The 22,765-nt window shown below is 52.8% G+C and overlaps 3 protein-coding genes across 3 annotated transcripts; 1 reads left to right on the top strand and 2 right to left on the bottom strand.

Moving 5' to 3' along the window:
* Positions 1–745: 745 nt before the first annotated feature.
* Positions 746–3,169, bottom strand: LOC135285953 (tetraspanin-18-like). The gene is made up of 7 exons (XM_064398757.1): positions 3,113–3,169; positions 2,680–2,874; positions 2,061–2,135; positions 1,726–1,824; positions 1,465–1,644; positions 1,131–1,214; positions 746–793 (listed from the first exon to the last, which is right to left on the bottom strand). The coding sequence occupies exons 1-7, from the start codon at positions 3,167–3,169 to the stop codon at positions 746–748; spliced, it is 738 nt and encodes a 245-aa protein (XP_064254827.1).
* Positions 3,170–4,534: 1,365 nt separating this feature from the next.
* On the top strand, positions 4,535–11,247 carry ADIPOR1 (adiponectin receptor 1). Its single transcript, XM_064398817.1, has 8 exons — positions 4,535–4,637; positions 4,746–4,963; positions 5,605–5,721; positions 6,380–6,551; positions 7,466–7,652; positions 8,649–8,836; positions 10,022–10,215; positions 10,511–11,247. The coding sequence occupies exons 2-8, from the start codon at positions 4,814–4,816 to the stop codon at positions 10,637–10,639; spliced, it is 1,137 nt and encodes a 378-aa protein (XP_064254887.1). The 5' UTR covers positions 4,535–4,637; positions 4,746–4,813; the 3' UTR covers positions 10,640–11,247.
* An 866-nt stretch (positions 11,248–12,113) lies between these two features.
* On the bottom strand, positions 12,114–22,739 carry TIMM17A (translocase of inner mitochondrial membrane 17A). Its single transcript, XM_064398818.1, has 6 exons — positions 22,605–22,739; positions 18,050–18,149; positions 16,555–16,618; positions 15,668–15,796; positions 15,005–15,115; positions 12,114–12,466 (listed from the first exon to the last, which is right to left on the bottom strand). Exons 1-6 carry the CDS (start codon positions 22,628–22,630, stop codon positions 12,396–12,398), a joined length of 501 nt encoding a protein of 166 aa, XP_064254888.1. The 5' UTR covers positions 22,631–22,739; the 3' UTR covers positions 12,114–12,395.
* Positions 22,740–22,765: the final 26 nt, after the last annotated feature.

Genomic DNA, 22,765 nt, shown 5'->3' with positions numbered 1-22,765 from the left:
GTTGTGAATAAGGTGTAGTGATTGGCTCATGCAAATGAGGAGGAGTTATTAAGTATGGTGAGAAGAAGTTCTGTTAAGGTTCACAGTTCTTTTGACATGTACTTCTGTTGTTCCAGTTTGGTTTTGAACCGTTTTCTGCTCTCCCTCCAATCCTCCCCTTCCCCTGTGTCATTGCTGCTTGGCAGCTTTGGCCAACAGAACTGTCAAAAATATGGGGGAGGGTGTATACTTGTTCCTTGCAAGAGGCAGCAGGGAGTGGGGGACACTTGTTGCTGGAAGGCTTGGCAGGGTAACAGCTCACCAGCAATCAAGATGTAAGAGGGGCTCCACCAACAAAGAGGCACAGAGGGCTAACTGACAGCCCTTGGGAAGAGCCAAATCTACTTCTAAGAATGAGGTCATGGACCCTAGGAGGAGCCAAGTATATATATATGGGCAAAGCCACGGAAGTGCTGGGAGGACACAGAAGGACCATGTATGAATATTAATGTGGCTGATGCAACCTTGAGTGTATAAAAGGTGAAGATACTTTTGTGAGCTGAGCCTCTGGTGAGCAGAGAGAGTGTTGCTATGCTCTAGTGCTGTCCCCTCTTTGCTTTGTAACTTTAATGGATTCTAATTAAATTTATTTACTCATTCCCACCCGGGGTCTGAGTCATTTATACAGTGATGAGCTGATCTCTGCTGGGTGAGGAAAGGCTGTGTCCTCAGCTGCTCCCAAACCCCTGGCGTGTCCCTGTTCCACTCAGTCGAAGTTGTAGTAAAGGCAGAAGGCGAAGAACATGGCAAAGATCTGGAATGATGGAGGTGGGAAAGGGTCAGCCCCATAGCAGGGCCAGGCCAGGCCAGGGGCAGAGAGGGGCTGGAGGATCCCTGGCCTGGGGCCATTGCTGTGGCCCTTGAGGGGCCTGGGCCAGGTCTCCTGGTGCTGCACAGGGACACCAGGGCAAGGAGACCCAGGGAGAGTAAAACAAACCCTTCCTTGTTCCTCCACCTGCCCTATCTGCAGCAGAGAGCAGGCTCTGTACCCTGAGACCTGAGCCCATTTCTGCTCTCCTTGCCCACTGGGCACCCCCCCTGCCACAAGGAGTGGATGTTCTGCCTGCCCTGCCCCGGCCCCGCCTCATTACCTCAATGCCTAGCACAGCTAAGCTGCAGGTCCCAGGGAGGGAGATGTACCTCTGCAGAGTCTTGCCGAAGGTAGAGAAGCAGCCCTGGGGCAGAGAGAGGAGGGAGGGGCTCTCTCATGTTCCCCATGGCCACAGGGAGCCCAGAGGGGGACTGGGTTGCAGGGGGATGTGTGGGGGGGGGTCCTTCAGGACAAGCTGAAGACTTTGGGAGCCACTGGACTGTTGAAGCAGAACCAGGCAGTGTCCCTGGTTTCTGTCCCTAATGCTCACTCCGTGAGCCTAGGAAGGGCTGAGGCTGGGACAGGTACACGGACACAGCAGAGTTCTGCCGTACCTGCTCATGGATGTAGCCAGGGCTTCTGTCCTGGCACTGCTCCCAGCCCAGGAGTTCTCCCACCTGCAGAAGCCCATCCCGTGCACAGCATGCCCGTGGCCATGGCATCCCTGGGTGCAGCTCCTGGAAGCGGGAGCCATTCCCAAAGTCTTCAGGTCCTAAAACACCACAGCACGAGAACTGGAACAGAAGGGAAACATCATCACCATGGTCACCCTTGGTGGATCCTGTGCATTCCCCAGGAGTCTCCCAGCTGCTCACCGTGACCATCAGGGTATTCCAGGCTGTGGAGAACACCTCAGCACCCTCGTCCCCAGCATAGTTCCTCTGCAGCTCAGACAGGAAGTGCTCAGGCTGGACCTGTGGAATCGGTGCCAGGGCTGGGACTGTTCCTCTCCCACTCTGCTCAGGATTAGCTCCTTTTGAGGGGAATTGGGCACCCAGGGGATCCCTCCCACCTGCTTTGCAGTTTGTATCATGGTGCTGATTATGGAGGTGAGGAGAAGGGTGTCGCTACACCAGCCCCAGTCACCTGGTGGCCTCAGAGCCACGGCGTGACAGAGGGAGGCTGGTGACAGTGGGGACGGTGCTGGTACCTGTTTCCAGTGCACCAGGAAGAGAACGGCCCCAATGAGCTGCATGAGGAAGACGAGGCTGACGAGGATGAAGAACTGGAAGGCAGCAGGTGAAGGAATCAGAGACCGGCCTGATCCCACCAGCAGCTTGCTCACATTATCCCTGCCCTCCTCTGCACCAGTCCTGCCTGTGCTCTATGTCCCCGAGACCAGGGACACGTGTACAGCTCCTGGGGATGGATGCCACATCTCTGACCACTGTGGCTGCAAGACAGGGGTTAAAAACAAGCAGTGTCTGCAAGGGACCGAGGATGCTGAAGAAATGGGAGTCTTGGTGCTCAAACAGGCGTTTTTCTGCCCCTTACCAGCAGTGGGGTCATCTTGGAAATGCCACAATGAGACAAGCCAGTGGCTTCAGAGAGAATTTACCCTACTTGATGGCTTTATAAATCCTCTGGACTCTAAATTGAGACTCATGAGGTGGGGAGTGGACAGCAGGACATGTTGAGGATGAGGAGCACCAGCTCCTCGTTCCTCCAGGAACACCTGCACCCCCCCCACCATCCAGCCCATGACTCCCGCCCCCAGTTCCCCCTGGCCATATCCTGCAGCCCCTTCCCACCCATCTTCCCTCCCTCACCAGCAGCAGGAGCGGGCGGCTCCGGCGCAGGGCCCCACAGCAGCCCAGGAAGCCCAGCAGGGACAGGACAATGCCCACGGCCAGCAGCAGCCACGCGCCTGCGCTCAGCACAGCCCTGGTGGCCACGATGTCTTGGAAACCAGCCGGGTCCACGGCCACCCAGACTCCCATGCCTGCCAGGCATGTTCCCCCCGCCTGCAAGGGAACATCAGGAGATGACCACAGGCTCAGGGAATGTCCAAGGCTTGGTCCCTTCCCTGGGAATGGGTGTCACCCACCCCTGAGCCAGACAGAAATGTCACCCATGTGGATGGGGGATGCTCCAACCCTTGGTTCCCTCCCTGGGACTGGTGCTGCCCACCCCTGAGCCAGCTGGAGTTGTCAGTCCCCAGGCACGGGTTCCCTCCACCCCTACATCCCACAGGGGACTCACAAACACCAGCACGTTGAAGATGAACATCAGGTACTTCATGCAGCTCAGCACACCCATGGGGACACCGGGAGGGGGGACACGGCAGCATTTGTCCCTGTGGAGAGGAGAGCAGAGCCCTGCCCACAACCAACCCTTGTCCTGGACCCCATGCTCCAGCAGAATGTGGGGGTATACAGCATCCCAGAATTCCCAGATCATTTTCTATCCCCACCCTCTCCCATGACACTCCAAAAAGCCCTAAACCTGTGTCCTCTCCATATCCATGTCCCCTCCCAACCATGTGTCCCCTTCAAACCCTATGTCTCCCGTCCTTTGTCCTGTCTAAACCCTGTGTCCCCTCCAAATCTTGTGTCCCCTACAAACCCATGTCCCCTAAAACCTTGTGTCCCCACCAAATCACATGTCCCCTACAAATTCCATGTCCCCTCCAAACCCATGTCCTCTCTAAATCCTGTGCTCCTTTCAGCCCCCACACCACTCACCCTGCGGGGATAGTGGGCGACCCAGGTACCTCCAACCTTCCTGGTGCTCCCAGCACCTATATAACATCACCAAGGTTGGAAAATCTCTCCCCCCTCGCTACTCCAGCAGTCCCCAAGAAATCTCTTCCAGCAGCAAGGCCATGAATGATTGATGGGGAACAGGATCCACCATTGTGCAGCCGGCGGCTGGGAGTCTCCTGCTCTTGTCAGCCAAGGAAATTAAACCTCTGGGCAGGGAAAGACGAGCCGCCCCACCAGGCAGGGGTGACCTCGGCCATTGCTAATTGCTGTGGCCATTTGGGAAAGCCCTCAATGGCCTGGCGTGGGCAGGCAGGCGGTGCTGCAAGGGCCATCGGCTGTTGGGACATCCCAGATGGGTGACAGGGTCTGTTCCTCTTGTTGTCTACTTTAGGAGCTCTCTAAACACAAACTCACTTTAGAAAGGAAATATTATTTATTCTGCACCAGGTACGAAGAGGAGGTTTCCACAAATCAAGCACAGCGAGGAGTAAAAGGTTAAATACAGTAAAATTTACATGAACCCGCGTATCTAAAGCACATCCTTTGCCTGCCTAACGTGTATTTGTTTTGGTGATGTGACTTTACTCAATACTTGAAACGCAAACTTCTTCATTAAAGCACCTAAACTGAATTACGACGGTTAAGTTTTAAAAGGTGAGGGAATTCGCCCTGGGGCCCGGGTTCGGCTGGAACGCGGGGTCCGCGTCACCGCAGCGCGGCCCGCCCCTCACGGCCGCGCTGCCACCAGGGGGCAGCCGCGCGCGCAGCCGCAAAGCCGCGCCGCGCGGCCAGAGCGGCTTCCGCCGGCACCCCAGCCCGGCGGCTCGGCCAATCGCAGCGGGCGGCGGCCGTTGAGGCGGGGAAAAGACAGACAGACAGTGATATTGACCAATCATAGAGCACTCTTCTTCGGGGCGGGGCTCTGGTGGGGGCGCGGCCCCGAGGCCGGAAGCAGCGCTGTGCGTTCCCGTTCCTTCAGCGTTGCTTCCGGTGCCGCCGCCGCCCGCGGGATGTAGCGGCCGGTGAGGGACGGGCGGGGCAGCGGGGCGTCCGCTGTGTCCAACCCGCCGGCGAGAGCCCTGTCGCCGGTTCCCTCGGTCCCGGTAACTCTGTGCTGCTTCCCCCTCCAGCGCGGCGGCAGAAGGACGCGGAGGGACCTTCACCGGCTGCCTCGGAGCCGCACGCACCCGCCGCCCCGATGGCGTCCCGCAAGGCCCCCGCCGGGGCGGGCAGCGGGATGGTGGCCGCCGGCCGAGACCGGGAGCGGGAGCGGGCGCACCTGGAGCTCGCCGAGCTGGGGCCGCTCCTGGAAGAGAAGGGGGACCAAGGAGCCACCGGCGCGGCCAGCGTGAGCCCCTCCGGGAGCCCCGGCGGGAGGGAATCCAGAGCCTGGCTCAGTCTCCGCGCTCCGTCTTCGCGGATTATCCCGGGAATCTGCCCGTTATCCCATTAAGAGCTACAGGAGTACGGCTCCGCGTTGTTCCTCGGGCCGGTCCGTGTTACGAGCCGGCCTAAACTGCTCCTGCCAGCAGGCATGGAGCCGGGATAGTCCTTCACAGGGATGTCACCGGCATCGCTGTGTCTGTACGGAGTGTTTCCGGTGCCCCAGCATTTCCACAGGGCCGGGAATCACCTTCCCGAGCCCCTTCCTGGCTGAGGAGAGCGGGAGCTGTGCCGGGACCCAGAGCGTTCCCAGCTCGGGGCTGCCTCTGCTCGGGTGGGCCCACTTGGGTCTCCCGGGTGGGCCAAGCGGCCATTCCAGCCTTGGTTGTAAGGATGAAAATCCCTGGTACTAATCCCACTTTTCGACAGGATAAGTCTGGGATTAGCATGCCCGGGATGGGTCAGGCAGCAGCGTGTTGCATAAACGAGGGTGACCAGCGAGTCCTGCCCATCCCATCAGAGGGATGAAACCCCAGATGCTCTCAGAAGGGCAGGGATGATTCCTGGGGGCTGGAACCAATTCCCTTCTGGCTCTTCTCACTGCAGGCTGAGGACCCACCATGCCCAGTGGTCCGTGAGGAGGAGGAGGAAGTGGTGCGGGTGCTGACCTTGCCTCTGCAGGCTCACCATGCTATGGAGAAGATGGAAGAGTTTGTGTACAAGGTACCGGAACCTGTGGCGATCCCCCAGTCTTGATTTTGGAGCAGATTCCCCAGTCCCCAGGTTTAGGGTGACAGGATGTGTCCACATAAAGCTCCACTGGCTGCAGCTGGCTCCAGCTCTGCTGGGCTGCTTCCAGCAGCATCCCCGGGAACGGTGTGGGGAGGGGATGGCCTGGATGAGGTTGGCCCAGCCATGGTGGGTGAGAACATGGGAGCAGTTCAGATGTTCCTGCGGGCCTGGGTGGTTCCTGGGGTGTCACCCAGTGCCCACAGTCACTGTGGCTCCTGGGATTCTTCCCTGATCAAATGGGAATTCCCACCGCAGGGAACAGTCTGTGGGTGTGGAAGGGTTAAAGCTGAGGGTGTTAATCACCCCTGACTTCCTTGGGGGTCCTGGAATCACTCCCTTCAGGGGCTGGGAATCAGTCCTTGTAGGAACTGAGGTGGGGGTAAAATGACTGCCTGGGGTGACTGGGAATCACTCCCTGGGAAATTATGGAGAACAAAGGGCAGGATGTGGGTGAGTGGCTTGCAGGGTCCCACAGGGTGCCTGATGTCAGAGAAGCCCAACTTCCAGTCCCTGAGGAGCATCCCGGAGCTGGGCTGTTCCCCGTGGATCTGGGGCTCTGGGCTGTCCTGATCCCCCTGGTTTGTTGCAGGTGTGGGAAGGGCGCTGGCGTGTGATCCCATACGATGTCCTGCCCGACTGGCTCAAGGACAACGATTACCTCCTGCATGGACACCGGCCCCCCATGCCCTCCTTCCGCGCCTGCTTCCGGAGCATTTTCCGGATACACACCGAGACAGGCAACATCTGGACACACCTGCTGGGTGACTGTGGGGAAGGGGGAGCCCTGGGGCTGGAGGTACTCAGACCCTGCATTAGGGTCAGAACAGGCTTGGGGCCGGGTCCTCTCCATGCCCAGGGCTCCCTGTGTGGATCCTGTGCATGCATGAGGATCAGACATGGAGTGCCTGGAGCTCCCTGGGAGAGAGGGACAAGGGCTGGGCTCAGCCATTGCAGGAGTGGGACAGGGAAATGTGTCCTGGGCAAAACAGGGGAGCCTCAGAGGATGTTCCTCTGAAATGAGTCAGAGGAGGCCACAGAGATGTTCTGAGGGCTGGAGCTCTTATGCTCTGGAGCTGGCTGGCAGTGCTTAGCCTGGAGAAGAGAAGGCTCCAGGGAGACCTCAGAGCCCCTTCCAGTACCTAAAGGAGCTCCAGGAGAGCTGGAGAGGGACTTTTGACAAGGTCCTGGAGGGACGGGACAAGGGGGAATGGCTTCCCACTGCCAGAGCGCAGGGATAGATGGGAGAGTGGAAGAAATTCTTCCCTGTGAGGGTGGTGAGGCCCTGGCCCAGGTTTTCCAGAGCAGCTGCGGCTGCCCCATCCCTGGAAGTGTCTACAGCTACGTTAGACAGGGCTTGGAACAACCTGGGCTAGTGGAAGCTGTCCCTGCCCATGGCAGGGGGTGGAATGTGGTGAGCTTTAAGGTCCCTTCCCACCTAAACCAGTCTGTGATTCCATGACCCTGTGAAATAGCAGCTCAGCAGCTCTTTGCCCTGTGCCTGCCCCTTCCCCTTCTTATTTGCACAAAGGCCTCAGCCAAAGGACCCACTGTGGGTTACTGAGCACTTCTGGGATACATCCAGGACCTCCAGGAGCATGGCCAGGAATGTTCTTATCCTGGCTTTGCTGAAATTCCCCACTGTCCCCCTGACTTCCCTCTCCATGTGTTTCTGCAGGGTTTGTTCTGTTCCTCTGCCTGGGGATCCTGACCATGCTGCGGCCCAACATGTACTTTATGGCTCCTCTCCAAGAGAAGGTGGTGTTCGGGATGTTCTTCCTGGGAGCAGTGCTGTGCCTCAGCTTCTCCTGGCTTTTCCACACTGTGTACTGTCACTCGGAGAAGGTCTCACGGACTTTTTCGAAGTGAGTCAGCATGAGTGTGGTTGTGTGGTCTCCTGGGAGGTTTTGAATTTTTGCAGCACTTTCTCTTGGAAAGCACAGCATTCCCAAATGTTTTATCCCTGGGAGAAGGGAGCATCAACCAATCCAGCATGGAACTGAGGGGAACCATAGCAGGGTTCTGGAGGGTTCTGCCTGAGCACCTTAAACATGCCAGGTCAGGGGCCTCAGGTGCATGATAAAGATCCTGGGACCCTGCAGCTCCCAAGGGAACAGGATCCTGGCTCCCAAGGGAATGGCTTCTGTGCTCCCAAGGGAACAGGCTCTATGCCCCTTATAGTAGTGAAATGAGGAGGGGTCTTGCTCTCACTGGGCAGCTGGGGCCATGGCCAGCTTGGCAGGTTCCAGTTTACTGGATGCTTTTGAAAACTTCTGGTTTGGATCCAGTTTGGACTGAAGCCAAATGGAAAGAAGCAATGCAAAGAGGATTCCCAGGAGAGTGGGAAGGCTGGTCAGTGGTTTGTGCCTGTTCCCGGGCTGCTCCGAGGGTGAAGCTCCCATCAGCCTTTGCAGTGAGGCTCTCAAGTGACATTCTGCTCCCATATGGCTGTTAATTGCATTTATTTGGGTGCTGCTTGCTGGGAATCCTGCCCATCCACTTTGCACAACTGCCAGAGATCCCATGGGATCCTGTCTCCAGAACAAATCCAGCAGGAATGCCCTTGTGGTCCTGGGAAGGCAATGCGGGCAGTTCAGGGGCTATGTTTCTGTGGTGAGATGAGTAGAGGATCACAGATCCATGCGCACAGGGATTTGTTCCTGGTGGTTTGAGCTCCATGCTCCTCTTGCCCCTCCCCAGCATTCCCACTGTGCCCAGGCCCTTTCTCCTGTCACACCTGCCCAGCACACCCCTCCTTGCCCAGTGACTCCACTCAGGTGCAGGCTGGAGAGTTCCCACACATGGAGGGGGTGGATTTTGGGGCTCACCTGTGGCTCTCTGTCATTGCACCCTGCCTGCAGGTTGGATTATTCAGGAATTGCACTGCTGATCATGGGGAGCTTTGTCCCGTGGCTCTACTACTCGTTCTACTGCTCCCCACAGCCAAGACTCATCTACCTCTCCATCGTCTGTGTCTTGGGTATCTCTGCCATCATTGTGGCACAGTGGGACCGATTTGCAACCCCCAAGCACAGGCAGACCAGAGCAGGTAGGAGCTCCCTCCTCCCCTGATCCTGGGAGGCACTTTGGGCAGATTCCATTTGGGAGAAGCTCTGGGCACCTGCAGGATTCATTCCCCTTGAGCAGCACAGCACTGCAGGGAGTGGCCTCCTGCCATCTCTTGCTGTGCTGGGGATTAATCTGAACAGAGCCTGAGGTCTGGAGTTTTAAAATAGCCCTGGGCAGGCTGGGGCTCTGCCTTTTCTGCCTTCTCTGGGAAGCAGTTTAGCAGCAGGAACCTGCAGCTGGGGCGGAGGAGGAAGACATTCCTGAGTTCTTCCCTGCCAGGGACACGGTGGCTGGTCCCTTTCTTCCTGGGGCTGGAGTGGGGGGTCTGCCTCCAGCCCCACACCCCAATTTACCCCAGTTTTAATGGCAGATCCTATCAGCCTTGCTGAGCACCAGGAGACACCTCCCTCCCCAACTCCCAGAGGTCCTGAAGCAAATGTCTCTCAGAACAGTCCTGGCTACATGAGTGAGGAAAGACCATGCTGAGGCAGAGGCCACCTGAGAGCCCCCATATGAGGGCAGGGGACAGGCAGGACTCGCGTCCCCATGGCTCCTCCCCACTGCATCTTGTGCCCCCAGCATGAGCAGGATCCAGCCGAGTGCCACCCAGAGCCTCTCCAGGCCAGTGTCACTATGGTGCCACTTGTTGTCTGCCAACTCATCAGAGGCCAAAGTTGAACATTTCAGCTTCTTCCTCAGGAGCTGCAAGAAATTACTTTCCTGGAAGGCATGGCTGTGTTCCTGGTGCAATCCAAAAGGCTGGCACCTTCCAAAATGTCCATTCCCGTAGCCAGGTGCGGGAGCTGCTGCAGCCCTGCATAAGAAACACTGGGTGGGTTCTGCCCAGTGAGCACAGGGGCAGTTCCCCTGTGGAACTGTGGGTCCTTCATTTTGTGAAGGATAAGTGCCATGAGGATTGGAGAAGTTTTAAGTGTTTGGACAACGCTTTCAGGCACAGGGTGAGATTGTTTGGGGGTCTCCAGTGCAGGCCAAGAGTTGGACACAATGATCCTTATGAGTCCTTTCCAGCTTGAGATATTCTATAAATTCAGTGAAGAAAAGCAGCTTCCCTAGCACAGGATGAGGGATCAAGGGGAGTTTGTGGGAGGAGTGGCTCCCCTTCCACACTTGAGCTCTTTTCCCTGACCTCCTCTCTGGGCTGCAGGCGTGTTCCTGGGGCTGGGACTGAGCGGGGTTGTGCCCACCATGCACTTCACCATTGCCGAGGGCTTTGTGAAGGCCACCACAGTGGGGCAGATGGGCTGGTTCTTCCTCATGGCTGTGATGTACATCACGGGCGCCGGGCTCTACGCTGCCCGCATCCCTGAGCGCTTCTTCCCGGGCAAGTTTGACATCTGGGTGAGTGTGGGGGTGAACAGGTTGTCTGGGGGCAGCTCTCGGGTCAGGGGAGGGGGCATTGAGGGGCTGGAGGCTGGGGGTATCCGGCTGTGCCTCAGCACATGCTGGCAGGCAGACCTTGAACAGGTTCTGTGCGTGGGCAGGGCAAAGTACAGGGTGGAAATCGCTGCTGGGTGCAGCGGAGTGGGGAGCAGAGCACAGAGGACAGTCCTGGACCATCGAAGCAGAAGAGGAGGTGTTGACAATGTTGCTGTCCCCTTTGGCGTGGTCTAAAGGCTTTTTTGCTTCCCTGCAGTTCCAGTCTCATCAGATCTTCCACGTGCTGGTGGTGGCTGCAGCCTTTGTCCACTTCTATGGGGTGTCCAATCTGCAGGAATTCCGCTACGGCCTGGAAGGGGGGTGCACAGATGACTCTCTCCTCTGAGAGCTCCTGGTTTTAGTACAAGCTTCCTAAGTGCTTTTTAAACTCTTGTCTTTGCTAAAATCAAAGGAAGACTCAAAACCATTTGGGGTTGTTGGTTTGTTTTTTTAAAGAAACAAAGAAATAAGAAATGGATAAATCCTTTAGCAAAGTTGTTGACCAAATCCTCGCCCCCTTCCCCACGCACTGCACTGGGGCTGCAGGGGCGCTCCAGACTCCTCCAGACAGTGTTTTAGCTGCACCGGATCACCTGCTGCTCCGACAGCACAGGGAACAGCTCCCTGCTCCCGCACAGCCGAGCACATCCCGCTCCTCATGCACCAGGAGTTTTGCATATCCCCCACACCAGTGCCTGACTGGGGCAGCCCCAGGCATGGGCACACACTCATGTAATTTAAAGTTTTAATTGTCCTTTTTGTTTTGTTCTGTTTTCCTTGACAAAGTAATGTAAACATAAATGAAAGAATATTTAATATTTAATACTAAGCTTTAAGACAACGCGCTGCCACTGCAGTCCTCGGCTCCCTTGCTGTCGGGAGGAAGGACAGTGTTGTAGGGAATGTAGAGCTGCTGTAGCTGATTGAAATAAAAAGGTCAATAGTTCAGTGTCACTGCTGTGTCCATGTCCATTTTTGAGGTGGGGAAGAGAGGGCTCTGGGCACTCGAAGGAGCAGGGCAGGAGCAGGGATCCCTGGGGCAGTGGGATCCCTCCAGCTGCAGTGGTCTCTGGACTGAACTGGAATAAAACAGGAAATTGGGGCATTGTAGTGATGACAGGGCAGGAAACACAGCCCTGGCTGGTGACAGCTCCATGACTGTGACTTCCCTTGGGGCTCAGTAGGGCAGGAGAGGTGTCACAGACTGTCTAGGGTGGGGGCAGTGCAGGACTATGCCCCAGTCAGAGGCTTCTCCTGGTGCACAAGGGACAGTGATTAGCAGGGGGTTTGGAGGGGCAGAGGTCAGCACAGGAAAGCCCAACTCACGCAGCAGAAGGCCATAGCCTGACCTATGGGTGAATGAGTGTAGGCAGAGCCACTACAGCCCCTGTGCCACTTGTCCCTGCCATCCCCCAGAGGTGAGGGTGTCCTTTTGTTGAGCTGTTTGGATGGAAAATCACCGGCTCCATACTGTATAAGGAGCTGCCAGCAAGCAATGGTGTCAATTAATTAACGAGTTACAACAAAAAACCTCACTGGATGTCATTTTGTAACTGCTGGCAAGAGGGAAGGGGCTTCCACAGCTGGAGTTTAAGGACAAAACCACAGAGGAGATGTGGTAACTCTGCTCAGGGCAAGATCTGAGATGAAAAGCAGGAGGCTGTGCTGGCAGCAGGTGCAATGCTTCCCCCTCCAGCCCCATAACCTAAATCTAACAGGGAAGAGGCTACATTCCAGCTGCATTCACTGCAGGCACAATATCCCAGAGGAGACTCCAAGACTTTCACTCCAGTCTGTGTCCAAAGGATGACAAGACTCCATTTGGTCCTTGTCTCAAACTTCCTTGTATTCTACCAGACATGTGTAACATTACAGCAATGGAATATATCAGGAATAAATAGATTTTCTTTTCTAAAAGTTCTCCTGAGCAGTTTGACATTGAGAAATGCTGCAGGTCCTCCTGGCACGGTGTGTAAGGAACAACCACTGGTGTAAGTACAAACCCACTCCACATCCTCCAGGTGGGACCACTCAGGAACAGGGAAGGAAGAGAAAGAGGAGGAGGAGGAAGAAGAGGAGCAGGAGGAGGTGGTCGGGGACCATCACTGATACTGTCGGTAGTCACTGAATGGAGGTGGCTGGAGCTGGGATGGATCCTCTGACAACTGTGGGCCTGGAGGAGGGACAGGGGAAAAGGCAAATAAATACCAAAATGCAGGAGATTCTTCCTATTAACAGAATTCACAGCTGGTTTGTTTATATAAATCCCTCTTAAAATGAATCATAAACCCTGGAATTGTTTGGGTTTCATAAAAAAAATCCAAAAAAACCCCCCAAAAAAAACCCTTTTCATAAAAAGTTTCTAAAGTTGCATAGAATCAAAAACTGGTTGGGCTTGGGAAAGACCTTAAAGCTTATCCAATTCTACCACCTGCCATGGCAAGGACATCTTCCACTATCCCAGGCTGCTCCAAGCCCCATCCAGCTTGACCTTGGACATTTCAAGGGATGGGGCAGGCACAGCTTCTCTGGGAAACCTGGACCAGGGCCTCACCACCCTCACAGGGAAGAATTTCTTCCCAATATCCCATCTCACTCTGCCTTCTAGCAGTGGCAAGCCATCTCCCCTTGTCCAAAACCCTTCTTTGGCTCTCTTTTAGGAAAAGTATGCTGTTCAAGCTGCTCCAAAGACAAACCACTTCTCTCCGAGTTTCATAGAATCTATGGAATTGTGGAATGATTTGGGTTGTCGCAGCTGGTGGGTGAGCCCACCAGGGGAGGGACTGTTTTAGATCTGTTATTTGCAAATAGATGGGTTGGTGGGAGATGTGGTGGTTGGAGGCCACTTGGGGCATAGTGATAATGAAATTATAAATTTCTCAAAATTTGGTGAAGTCAAGAGGAACATTAATAAGACTTTTACACTGGTCTTTTGGAGGGCAGACTTTGGCCTATTCAGGAGACTTATTCAGAGAGTTCCTCGGGAAGTAGTCCTTAAAAATAAAGGAATTCAGGAAGGGTGGGCATGCTTCACAATGGAGATCTTGAGGGCACAGGAACAGACTGTCCCTGTGTGTCAAAAGACAAGTCGATGAGGCAAACGTCCAGCCTGGATAGACAAGGAGATTTTGAAGGAACTCCGGAATTAAAAAAGGATGTATTATCTTTGGAAGGAGGATCCAGTTTCTCAGGTGGTATTTAAGAGGGCTGCTAGAGTATGTAAGGAAAAAAATAGGGACGCTAAAGCTCAGTTTGAACTTAAAATGGTGACTTTTGTAAAGTATAACAAAAAAATGTTTTCATAAATATATTAGTGGTAAAAGGAAGAGTAAGACTAACCTTTGTTCTCTATTAGATGCAGAAGGGAACTTAGTAACTGCAAATGAGGAGATGGCAGAGGTGCTTAACACCTTCTTTGTCTCAGTTTTTAGTGAGAAGACTTGCCTTCAGGATAACTGTCCTCTTGGGTTGCTCGATCATATCAGGGAGCAGAATGGTCCCCCAGGAGGAGGCAGGCAGAGAACTGCTGAGCTGCTTGGATATTCATAAATCCATGGGACCAGATGGGATCCATCCCAAGTTGATGAGGGAGCTGGCAGATAAGCTTGCCAAGCTGCTCTCCATCATTTACCAATAGTCCTGGCTCACTGGTGAGGTTCCAGGTGTCTGGAAGCTGGCCAGTGTGATGCCCATTCATAACAAGGGTGAGAAGGAGGATCCTGGCAATTACAGGCCAGTCAGCCTGACCTCAGTACCCAGTTAGGTCATGGAACAGTTTATACTGAGTGTCATCATGCAGCACTTACAGCACAGCGAGGGTATCAGACCCAGCCAGCAGGGGTTTAGGAAGGGTAGATCATGTTTGACCAACCTGGTCTCCTTTTATGACCAAGTGAACCACTTGGTGGATGCAGGAAAGGCTGCTGATGTTGTGTATCTGGACTTCAGCAAGGCCTTTGGCACTGTCTCCCACAGCTCACTCCTGGAGAGGCTGGCAGCCCACAGCTTGGACAGGAGCACTCTTTGCTGGGTTCAGAACTGGCTGGATGGCCAGGCCCAGAGAGTGGTGGGGATGGTGCTGCATCCAGCTGGTGTCCAGTCACCAGTGGTGTCCCTCAGGGCTCTGTGCTGGGGCCAGCTCTGTTCAATATTTTTATTAATGACATGGATGAGGGAATTGAGTCTTTCATTAGTAAATCTGCAGATGACACTAAGCTAGGATGGTGTGTCGATCTGTTGGAAGGTAGGAGGGCTCTGCAGAGAGACCTGGAACGGTTGGAGGCATGGGCTGAGTCTAACAGGATGAAGTTCAGTAAGTCCAAGTGCCAAGTCCTGCATTTTGGCCACAATAACCGCCTGCAGTGTTATAGGCTGGGGACGGTGTGGCTGGACAGGCAGAAAGGGACCTGGGGGTGCTGGTTGACAGCCGGCTGAAGATGAGCCAGCAGTGTGCCCTGATGACTACTTCCCAAGGAACTCTCTGAGTATGTCTCCTGAATAGGGACAGCAGGGACATCCCTGCTCTCAGCCATGCCACCTCCCATCTCCCAACGGGAGATAATCTCATGTCATCAGCATCTGCAGCTCCTCCTTGGCTTTCCACAGCCTCAGGAGCTGGCAGGGCAGTGCAGATTCACTCTAGGATAAGATGACTGCCAGAGGCACATCAGCAAAGCAAATCCTTGTGACATATCCTCTGCTGGCTCCTTACCATTTGGGAATTGTGTGGAGGCAAATCTTGTCAGCAGAATGCCAGCTCCTTCGATCAGGGCCAGGAGAATTCCCCCCATTGCAGCAGATCCAACCATGGCAACAGGGCCATCTGGAAATGAAAAGCACAAACCAACACTTAATTTCTTTGCTGCATGTTAGAATCCATTGAATCCCAGGATGGTTTCAGGATGAATCCAGGCTAGAAGGAACCCTGAAGATCATTTCATTCCACCCCCTGACATGGGCAGGGACACCTTCCACTATCCCAGGTTGCTTCAAGCCCTATCCAACCTGGCCTTGAACACTTCTAGGGACAGGACAGCCACAGCTGCTCTGGGTAACCTGTGTCAGGGCCTCACCACCCTCTTTGTGCCTTAACCTCTCCTAAAACAGAGCAGTAATTTTGCGTCCATTAAGCTGCATTAAGGGATAATTACTGGGCAACTCCCCCCCCCCCCCGTCCTCCCTTTAAGGAACACCAGGAACATTTGGGAGCCTGATTATTACTTTCCTAAGCACGGGGAAAAAGTTTCGGATTATTTTTCAGCATCTGAGACAGCAAATTCCAATTAGAGTGTCACAGACTGTTGTTTTGCCATAACAACGAGAACTGTACATTTAGAGAATAGGAGATTTTCAACTGATATCCCCAGTTTCTTACTTCTTGCAGCTAAAATGGCTCCAGTCAGGGCTCCACTCGTGATGGAATTCCAGGGATCTTCCTTCCCTCTCATTCTGACCATACTGCAGTCAATCATGGAGAAGAGACCTCCCCAGACAGCAAAGCTCCCTGTTCCAAATCAAACCAAAGCCACATTGGAGAGAGCAGAGAAGCCAGTTATGCTGCACAACAGATGCTGTGGTGTTACTGTGCTCCCTTTCAGACATGAAGTAAATTCAAACTCATAAAGAGCCAAATACAGGTTAAAATCAATACAGGGAAATTTCCAACTTGACATGCCATCATTGCCCTCTCCCCCATTTTACATCTGATCTCACTTATCTTCAATTCACTACAGAAAATTTATCAAACTGTGATTATAACGGAACTTTCATCCTAACAAAGTCAGATTAGCTAAGGGAACTTCCAGATTTATCCCTTTTTAACATACTTCCTTACAGACAATGATGTAGAATCATGTCACACCTCACAACTCACCCAACCCTGCTCCTGTGGCCTCAGGAGCTTGGCATCTTACAGCACATGCATGAACACCCCCAAGTTCTATTTTTTCATCCAAGCTGGATCACTTCTTGTAATGAGTTAGTTCTATCTTAACCCCCTCCACACCATGAAGAGGCTCCAGGGAATTCTGCTGTTTAAGATATGACCAGTTATTACAGCTGGCTTATCACTCCAGAAACAGACTGCTTCCTCCCCAACCAAACCCATTTTGGATATATTAGAACTGTATTTACCCGTTGTTTGGGCCAACAAACCTGCTGAAACTCAGCACGGGTGTCAGTGCAGCTGCACCATGTTACATTCCCAAACTCTGTTATCTAACAACAGTCAATTCTGTGCAACAAACCTCCAAAATTCATTACCTCCCAGTTGTGGAGCTCTGGTTTTAATAGCCGTCAAACTGCCCCGCAGCCGGTGGTTTACACCCTAAAATAGGAGAATTCAGTCAAAATAAAACAGTAACATCTTACAGCCAAGCTGAGTCCATACTGCAAAACCCTGCCACAGGCCCAACACATTTCTGAGCCCCCTCAGCAGCTGCAAGGAGCAGAGACAAAGGGTACATTGCACCTATTTCACTTTTTATCACTCCCATACAATATTCCTGTCAGGTACAGTGGGAATTGCAGTGGGAATACCTGTCAGGTACTGGAATTGCAGTCACCAGACAGGCAACAGTCTGGGTTCACAGTCTGAGTGGGACTGAAGGAGGCATTACAGTAACATTTTATCAGGATAAGCAGTGATTTTTCACATGTATAATTTTTTCTTCCCAGCTGCTGGGCAATCCCACTAGCTGTCCTATGGTTAGTCATTCCTGCAGGGGCAATTGTAGGTGTCTTTGCAGCCAAGAGAAGCAAAGTCATGCTGAGCCTTCCAGAGTCCAATACTCAACATGACACCCAGGACCCCACAGAACAATTACACATTCTCCCACACTTCAACACAGTTTAAAGAATATCCACCAAGTTTTATTTTTGTTACAATCACCCAGAAGTGGGGATAGGTACATTTAGCAAGTCCTAAGCAAAATTAATACTCTAATTAAGCACACAGTCCTTTGTAAGTGAAGTGTCTGCAGGATCTGACTAGTTTGGAAACAGTTATTTATTAAACCCACCTCGAACCAACAGCTTATGGTCAGACTAACATCAAAAACACCTTATCTGTGAAGTCAGAGAAATTTTAAAACTAATGTTCAAGCAGCAATTGAATCTTAATTTATGAAATGTCTTTGCAATGGGTTTATAGCCAAAATTTTGCAGCAGATATCCCAAAAGTGAAAACTGACTTTTATGAGCAAAACTTCCTTCCATGTTTGCTCACTCCTGTATTGAAACCAAATCTGAGCATTAAAAAATTGAGCTAATAAAAATGGCAATAATTAAAAAGAGATTAATTAAAGAAAAATATACCCTTTAATATAAATCTGAAGGAGAAAAATATTCTTTCTTTGAGTCATTCCATGTTTTAAAAGAAAGGGAAAGGCCAGGCGAGGAAGGAGAGCCTAGGCTTCCAGTCCCTCCATGCAGACAGAACCACAAGCAGATGGATCTTTCCTGCTGCACTTCCCCATCCTGAGGGAAATGTTCATCAGTTAGGGAGGAACAAGTGACCAGTGTTCCACTGTGGCCACCAGAGCAAACAGGGAAGCAGCAATTTTAACCCAAAAGATGAACCCCCAGAGATCTTGAAGCAGGACAGATTCTCATGGTCTGGATTACAATGTAGAGGTCTTTAATCAGCCCTGCTCGCTGCACAGGGATTTATTCTCCTTCCCCTTCACTGCCACACTCCCTGGGGAAGGACAGTGGAGGCAAGACTGCAGTCAATGCACCTTCAGAGGATTTTACTCACCACTGGGGAATTTCGGAAGCCTTTGATAGCCTGGAAAATGCCCCCTCCTATGGCCCCCATGGTGAAGGCCCCTCCACAGTCATCCACTATCCTCCAGGGACTGGAAAGAAAAATAGAGATGAAAATATTAAATCCCATCATGTTAAACCATGTAACTGAGTGGGATGGATCCAGCACTGGTGTAGCTGAGGTGAAGATTGAGCCTGGTGGCTATACCATCTCACATCCAGCTAACTGAGCAGGCAGCAACAAAAAATCAAGAATATTACATCAAAACAGACTCAACCTTTGCCAGAGTCTCCTGGCCTACTTCCCCAGAGCGAGAAGTACCAAATATACAGAAATGCCTGATCTCCTCACACAAGGCAGAGAGACATACTTCTACCATGGAAAACTCCTGCAGACTTTCAGCTCTGCCCTACACTATTTACACAGTGTCAATAGCTTTAAATTCCCTGATCTCATTCTTCTCTTGACCTACAGAGAATTCAGGACCAAATTCCATGAGACGCAGCTCCCAGGTGACACAAAATATTTTTTCTTCAATCACATGTCCTTTTCATTAGTTCTGCTTATTTAAGTGAGACTTCAAAGTAATCTTTGCTGAGCTGGAAAGGTTTTTCCTGATGCATCCTGGATCTTTGAAGTCCATTCAAACAAAAGAGAGATCCCCTCAGAGGTACAGCATCCACAATTCCTGCTCCAAACTACAGAGCAGCCAGGAAAACCTTGCATGGAACCTTGCATAAAACCTTCCTGCAGCACAGGCTGTCAGTACCTGCCAAGGGACCCTTATTTACAGGTTCAGAACCTCTGCCAAGAACTGGAGCCTTGCAACCCTAAACCAAACTCCTGAATTAGGTGAGCTTTAAGATGCCATTAACTTCTGTTGTCACTGTGGGTAATTTCAGAGCACAGAATAACAAAATTGTTTGGTTTCTTTCATCTTGTATCTAGATCTTCCAGCCAAGCACTCAAGTGATTTAGCTCCTACACTGCCAATCATCAGAAAATGCAAAAGTCAGCCTACAATAGCATGCAGGTCACAAATCTGAGCACCATGGCAAGCTCAGTGTTTCTGTCAGGCAGGAGCATTAATAAGCACTTCCAATTTCACTTGTAATGTCATGTTTCTGTTCCTGAGGATCCCCTACAGCTTCCAGCTCATGCACATGAGGACATCAACCCTGACCTGCTACTTCCCCACCTTACAGACCTCGTCTAGCGAGGGGCGACAAACCCCCCTCACTGTGCTGCAGGCTTTGCCACAAGATGTTTTCTCCCTGGAGAAAGTATCTCTAATTTTCAGTCTCTCCCTGAGTGTTCTCCCAGGCTTCTCATGTTCACAACCTACTACCAAACCTCCTCCTCCACAGCCAGGCCTGCCCCCTACAAAGAGAGCTCCTGCCTGCACAGGTCACACACCATGTTGGCTTTGCTTTTGTACCTTGGATTGCTGGGTTGTTCCCAAGGCACCAGGACCCCACCCAAGTGTCACCACTGAATGTCCCCAGTGACAGCTACATCCAGGTCCCAAACCCACATGGCCTCAGCAAGCAGGGGAGTGTATTTTATCCTCCATCACCTCCTGTTTGTCTGCCATGCCTGCATATGGTCTCATCTCATTACAACTCCCTCAGCCCTAACTACATTCAATAATTCAACAGTTTGTTTTCCTTCCACTTTTTCCTGCATCAGGAAAAGGTTTCAGGCACACTCTTGTCCAAGATACCAAGATGAAAAGAAACTCAAATCATTTTTCTCAGCTATTTTTTTGTTGTTTTGTTCTCACATCTCCTGTGAAGATTTTTATCTCCTCTGCTATGAATAAAACATCCCAATCCTCTTCCTTTGTTAACTCTCTGAGAGTGATCTCATTAAAAGGCTTTTTGGAAATCTAAATGGATTATGTAAAGTGGGCTTCCCTTATCCATAAAGTCAAGGAATTCCAATCTACAAATCATGGCTGCTTTTTTCTTGAAGGCTTGTTAATGAGACCCTAATCAGGGAATGCTTCCGTCTTCAACCTCATTAACTGTTACCTTCAGGGATCCTAATTTTCCTTTTAAACTACTCTCCAAACTTTTCTGAGCAGCTTTTAAATGAGAAGAGCATCTTTGATCCCAGCACAGCCAACATGTGTCAGCTCCTCCAAACTCCCTCAGAGTTGATGCAAAATGCCCCCAGCCCTGCCACTGTCTGACCTCATAAAGAATTGGAGAAGAAGAAAAGAGATGATTCCATTATTAACCTGGCACTTATCTACAAGCATAACATTACTGTTAATTGTTTCCCTGACTCAGAAGGGAGCCCTGGCTATAGGGAAATGACATGTGGATATGGTTGGGTTCCTGCTCCTGATGGCACCAGAAATTTCTCAAAGATGAGGAGAGCAGAGGGCAAGACTTCACTTTTCCCAGGGCTACGGGACAGCCACACACCAGCTCTGGACGCGTGGGAGAGGGGTGAGTCCTCCCTCCAAGCCCCATGGCATCCTGCAGCTCTCCTGAAGGCTGGGTAACCACTGGAATCAGAGGCCACCACAGTTTAAATTAACAAAGGGGCCTTTTCTCTGCGCCAGCGGTTCAGAGGGACCCAGCCTGACTCCAGGATAGCAGCTCCCAAGGGCTGGATAACAGGAGGAGCACAGGGTGACCAGCAGCCAAGGGGCCAGAACAATGGGGGACACCAACAGCTTGGCTTGGCAGTAAAACATCCCAACTGCACAGCATTAAGGACACAGCTTCATGCGGTGCCTGGGGAGGGTCAGGAGGATATCAGGAGGAATTTCTCAACAGAAAGAACTGTCGGGCATGGGAAGGGACTGCCTAGGGAGGTGGTGGAATCCCCATCCCTGGAGGGTTCAAGGAATGACTGGACATGGCACTCAGTGCTCTGGTCTGGTTCACAAGATGGGGTCACAGGTTGACAATGGGCCACAGGTTAGATTTGATAGTCTGAGAGGTCTTTTCCAACCTAAGTAATTCTGGGATTACCTGGAGCCCAAGCAATCTATTAATAAATACTATTTACTTTGCTCATGTCCCAGATATTTTGCTGTGAAAAGGCAGGGGTGATGTTTATGGACAAACCTAATACTATCAGCAGAACAATCTGCAAAGTTTGGGAAAACCCTCATGAACAGTTGCAGGTCTCTGTCTGCAAAGGTGAGCAGAATCTCAGACTGGTTTGGGCTGGAAGGGACCTTGAAGCTCATCCTATTCCTCCCCCTGCCATGGGCAGGGGCACCTTCCACCACCCCATGTTGCTCCAAGCCCCAGTGTCCAACCTGGCCTTGGACACTGCCAGGGATGGGGCAGCCACAGCTTCTCTGGGCAACCTGGGCCAAGGCCTCATGACACAAGGAAAAATTTTTTCCCACTATCACATCTAACCTTGCCCTCTGGCAGTGGGAAGCCATTCTCCTCCGTCCTGCCTGTGACTCCAGGCCCTTGTCCCAAGTCTCTCACCATGATGAGAAACTGTGCCCATGATTCAGTAACCCTGCACCTGAGCTTGCATTTAATCCTTTTACTACTACAAATACAACATTTGACTTGCAACCAACGTGGCTTGGTAGGTCTACAAAGACAGTGCTGAACCGTGACAGGATTCAGACACTGCCAGCTTGGCATGGAGGAGCCAGGCGAGGCTTATGGAAATGGAGAGGGAGAGGGCAAAGCCACAGGAGGTGTGAGGGAAGCCTGGGGGGTCAAGGATGAGGGAAGACTTGGGGACTGAGGGGAGGATGAAGATGAATTAAGGATGAGAGAAGGCTGAGGTGGGGTGTGGGAGATGCTGAGAGTGAGGTGGGCTGTAGATGAAAGGAAGGCTGAGATAGGAGAGTGAAGCACTGAGAATAGGGATGGCTTTGGATGTGAGGGAAGACTGAGGATGGGGGACTGAGATGGTGGGTGAGGATGAAGGGGGGATTGAGGATTGGAGGGGCTGTACATCGGTGGGAGACATGAGGCGAGCTGAGAATGAGGGGCGACTGAGGATGGATGATTTGAGATGGGGAGTGGAGGGGGAGGGGGGCAGCTTGTGGGGGATGAGGAAGGGACCGAGAATGTGAGGAGATGAGGATAAGGGCGAATTGAGAATAGGGAAGCCGATGATGGGGGACTGAGAATGAGGAGACACTAAGAATACGGGAAGGCTTGGAAGCGGAGCTGAGGATGAGGACGGAAGCAAGACTGGAGTAAGGGGCTGCTGAAGGACCGAACGTGGGACCGTCAGTGCAGGGCCCGCCGCCCCCGGAGGCGCATTAGCCGTGCAGGTCGCAGGACCCCGCCGGCCCCTCGCCCTCCGGGAGGCCGCGCAGGCTCGGTAGCCGAAGGGCCCGGCTGCCCAGGCTCCGAACGGGCCCCGCGGCACGACCGGCACGGCCTCCCCCGCCTCCCTCACGGGGCCCCCCCAAGGTCAACCCCGCCCCCCGAAGGGGAGCGGCAGCGGAGCGCGCCCGCACCGCTCCCCCCCGCCTGGTGCTCGCAGATCCCGATCCCGATCCCCGATCTCGATCCTCGATCCCGACCCCCGATCCCGATCTCCTCACCAGGGCTCGCGAGCGTACTCCTCCATCTTGCCCGGCCCCACCACCTCCCCGCGCGCGATTGGTTGCGGCGAGCCGGCCAATGGCAGCGGAGGGCGGGACGAGGCGCGGAGTAGGCACGTCTCTGCGCGTGCGCCATGCCCTGGCCCCGCCCCCGGCGCTGA

This window comes from Passer domesticus, chromosome 25, assembly GCF_036417665.1.
Source record: "Passer domesticus isolate bPasDom1 chromosome 25, bPasDom1.hap1, whole genome shotgun sequence".
Classification (NCBI taxonomy): Eukaryota; Metazoa; Chordata; class Aves; order Passeriformes; family Passeridae; genus Passer; species Passer domesticus.
Note: the sequence above shows the minus strand (reverse complement) of the source record. Positions and strands in the feature narration are given on the sequence as shown.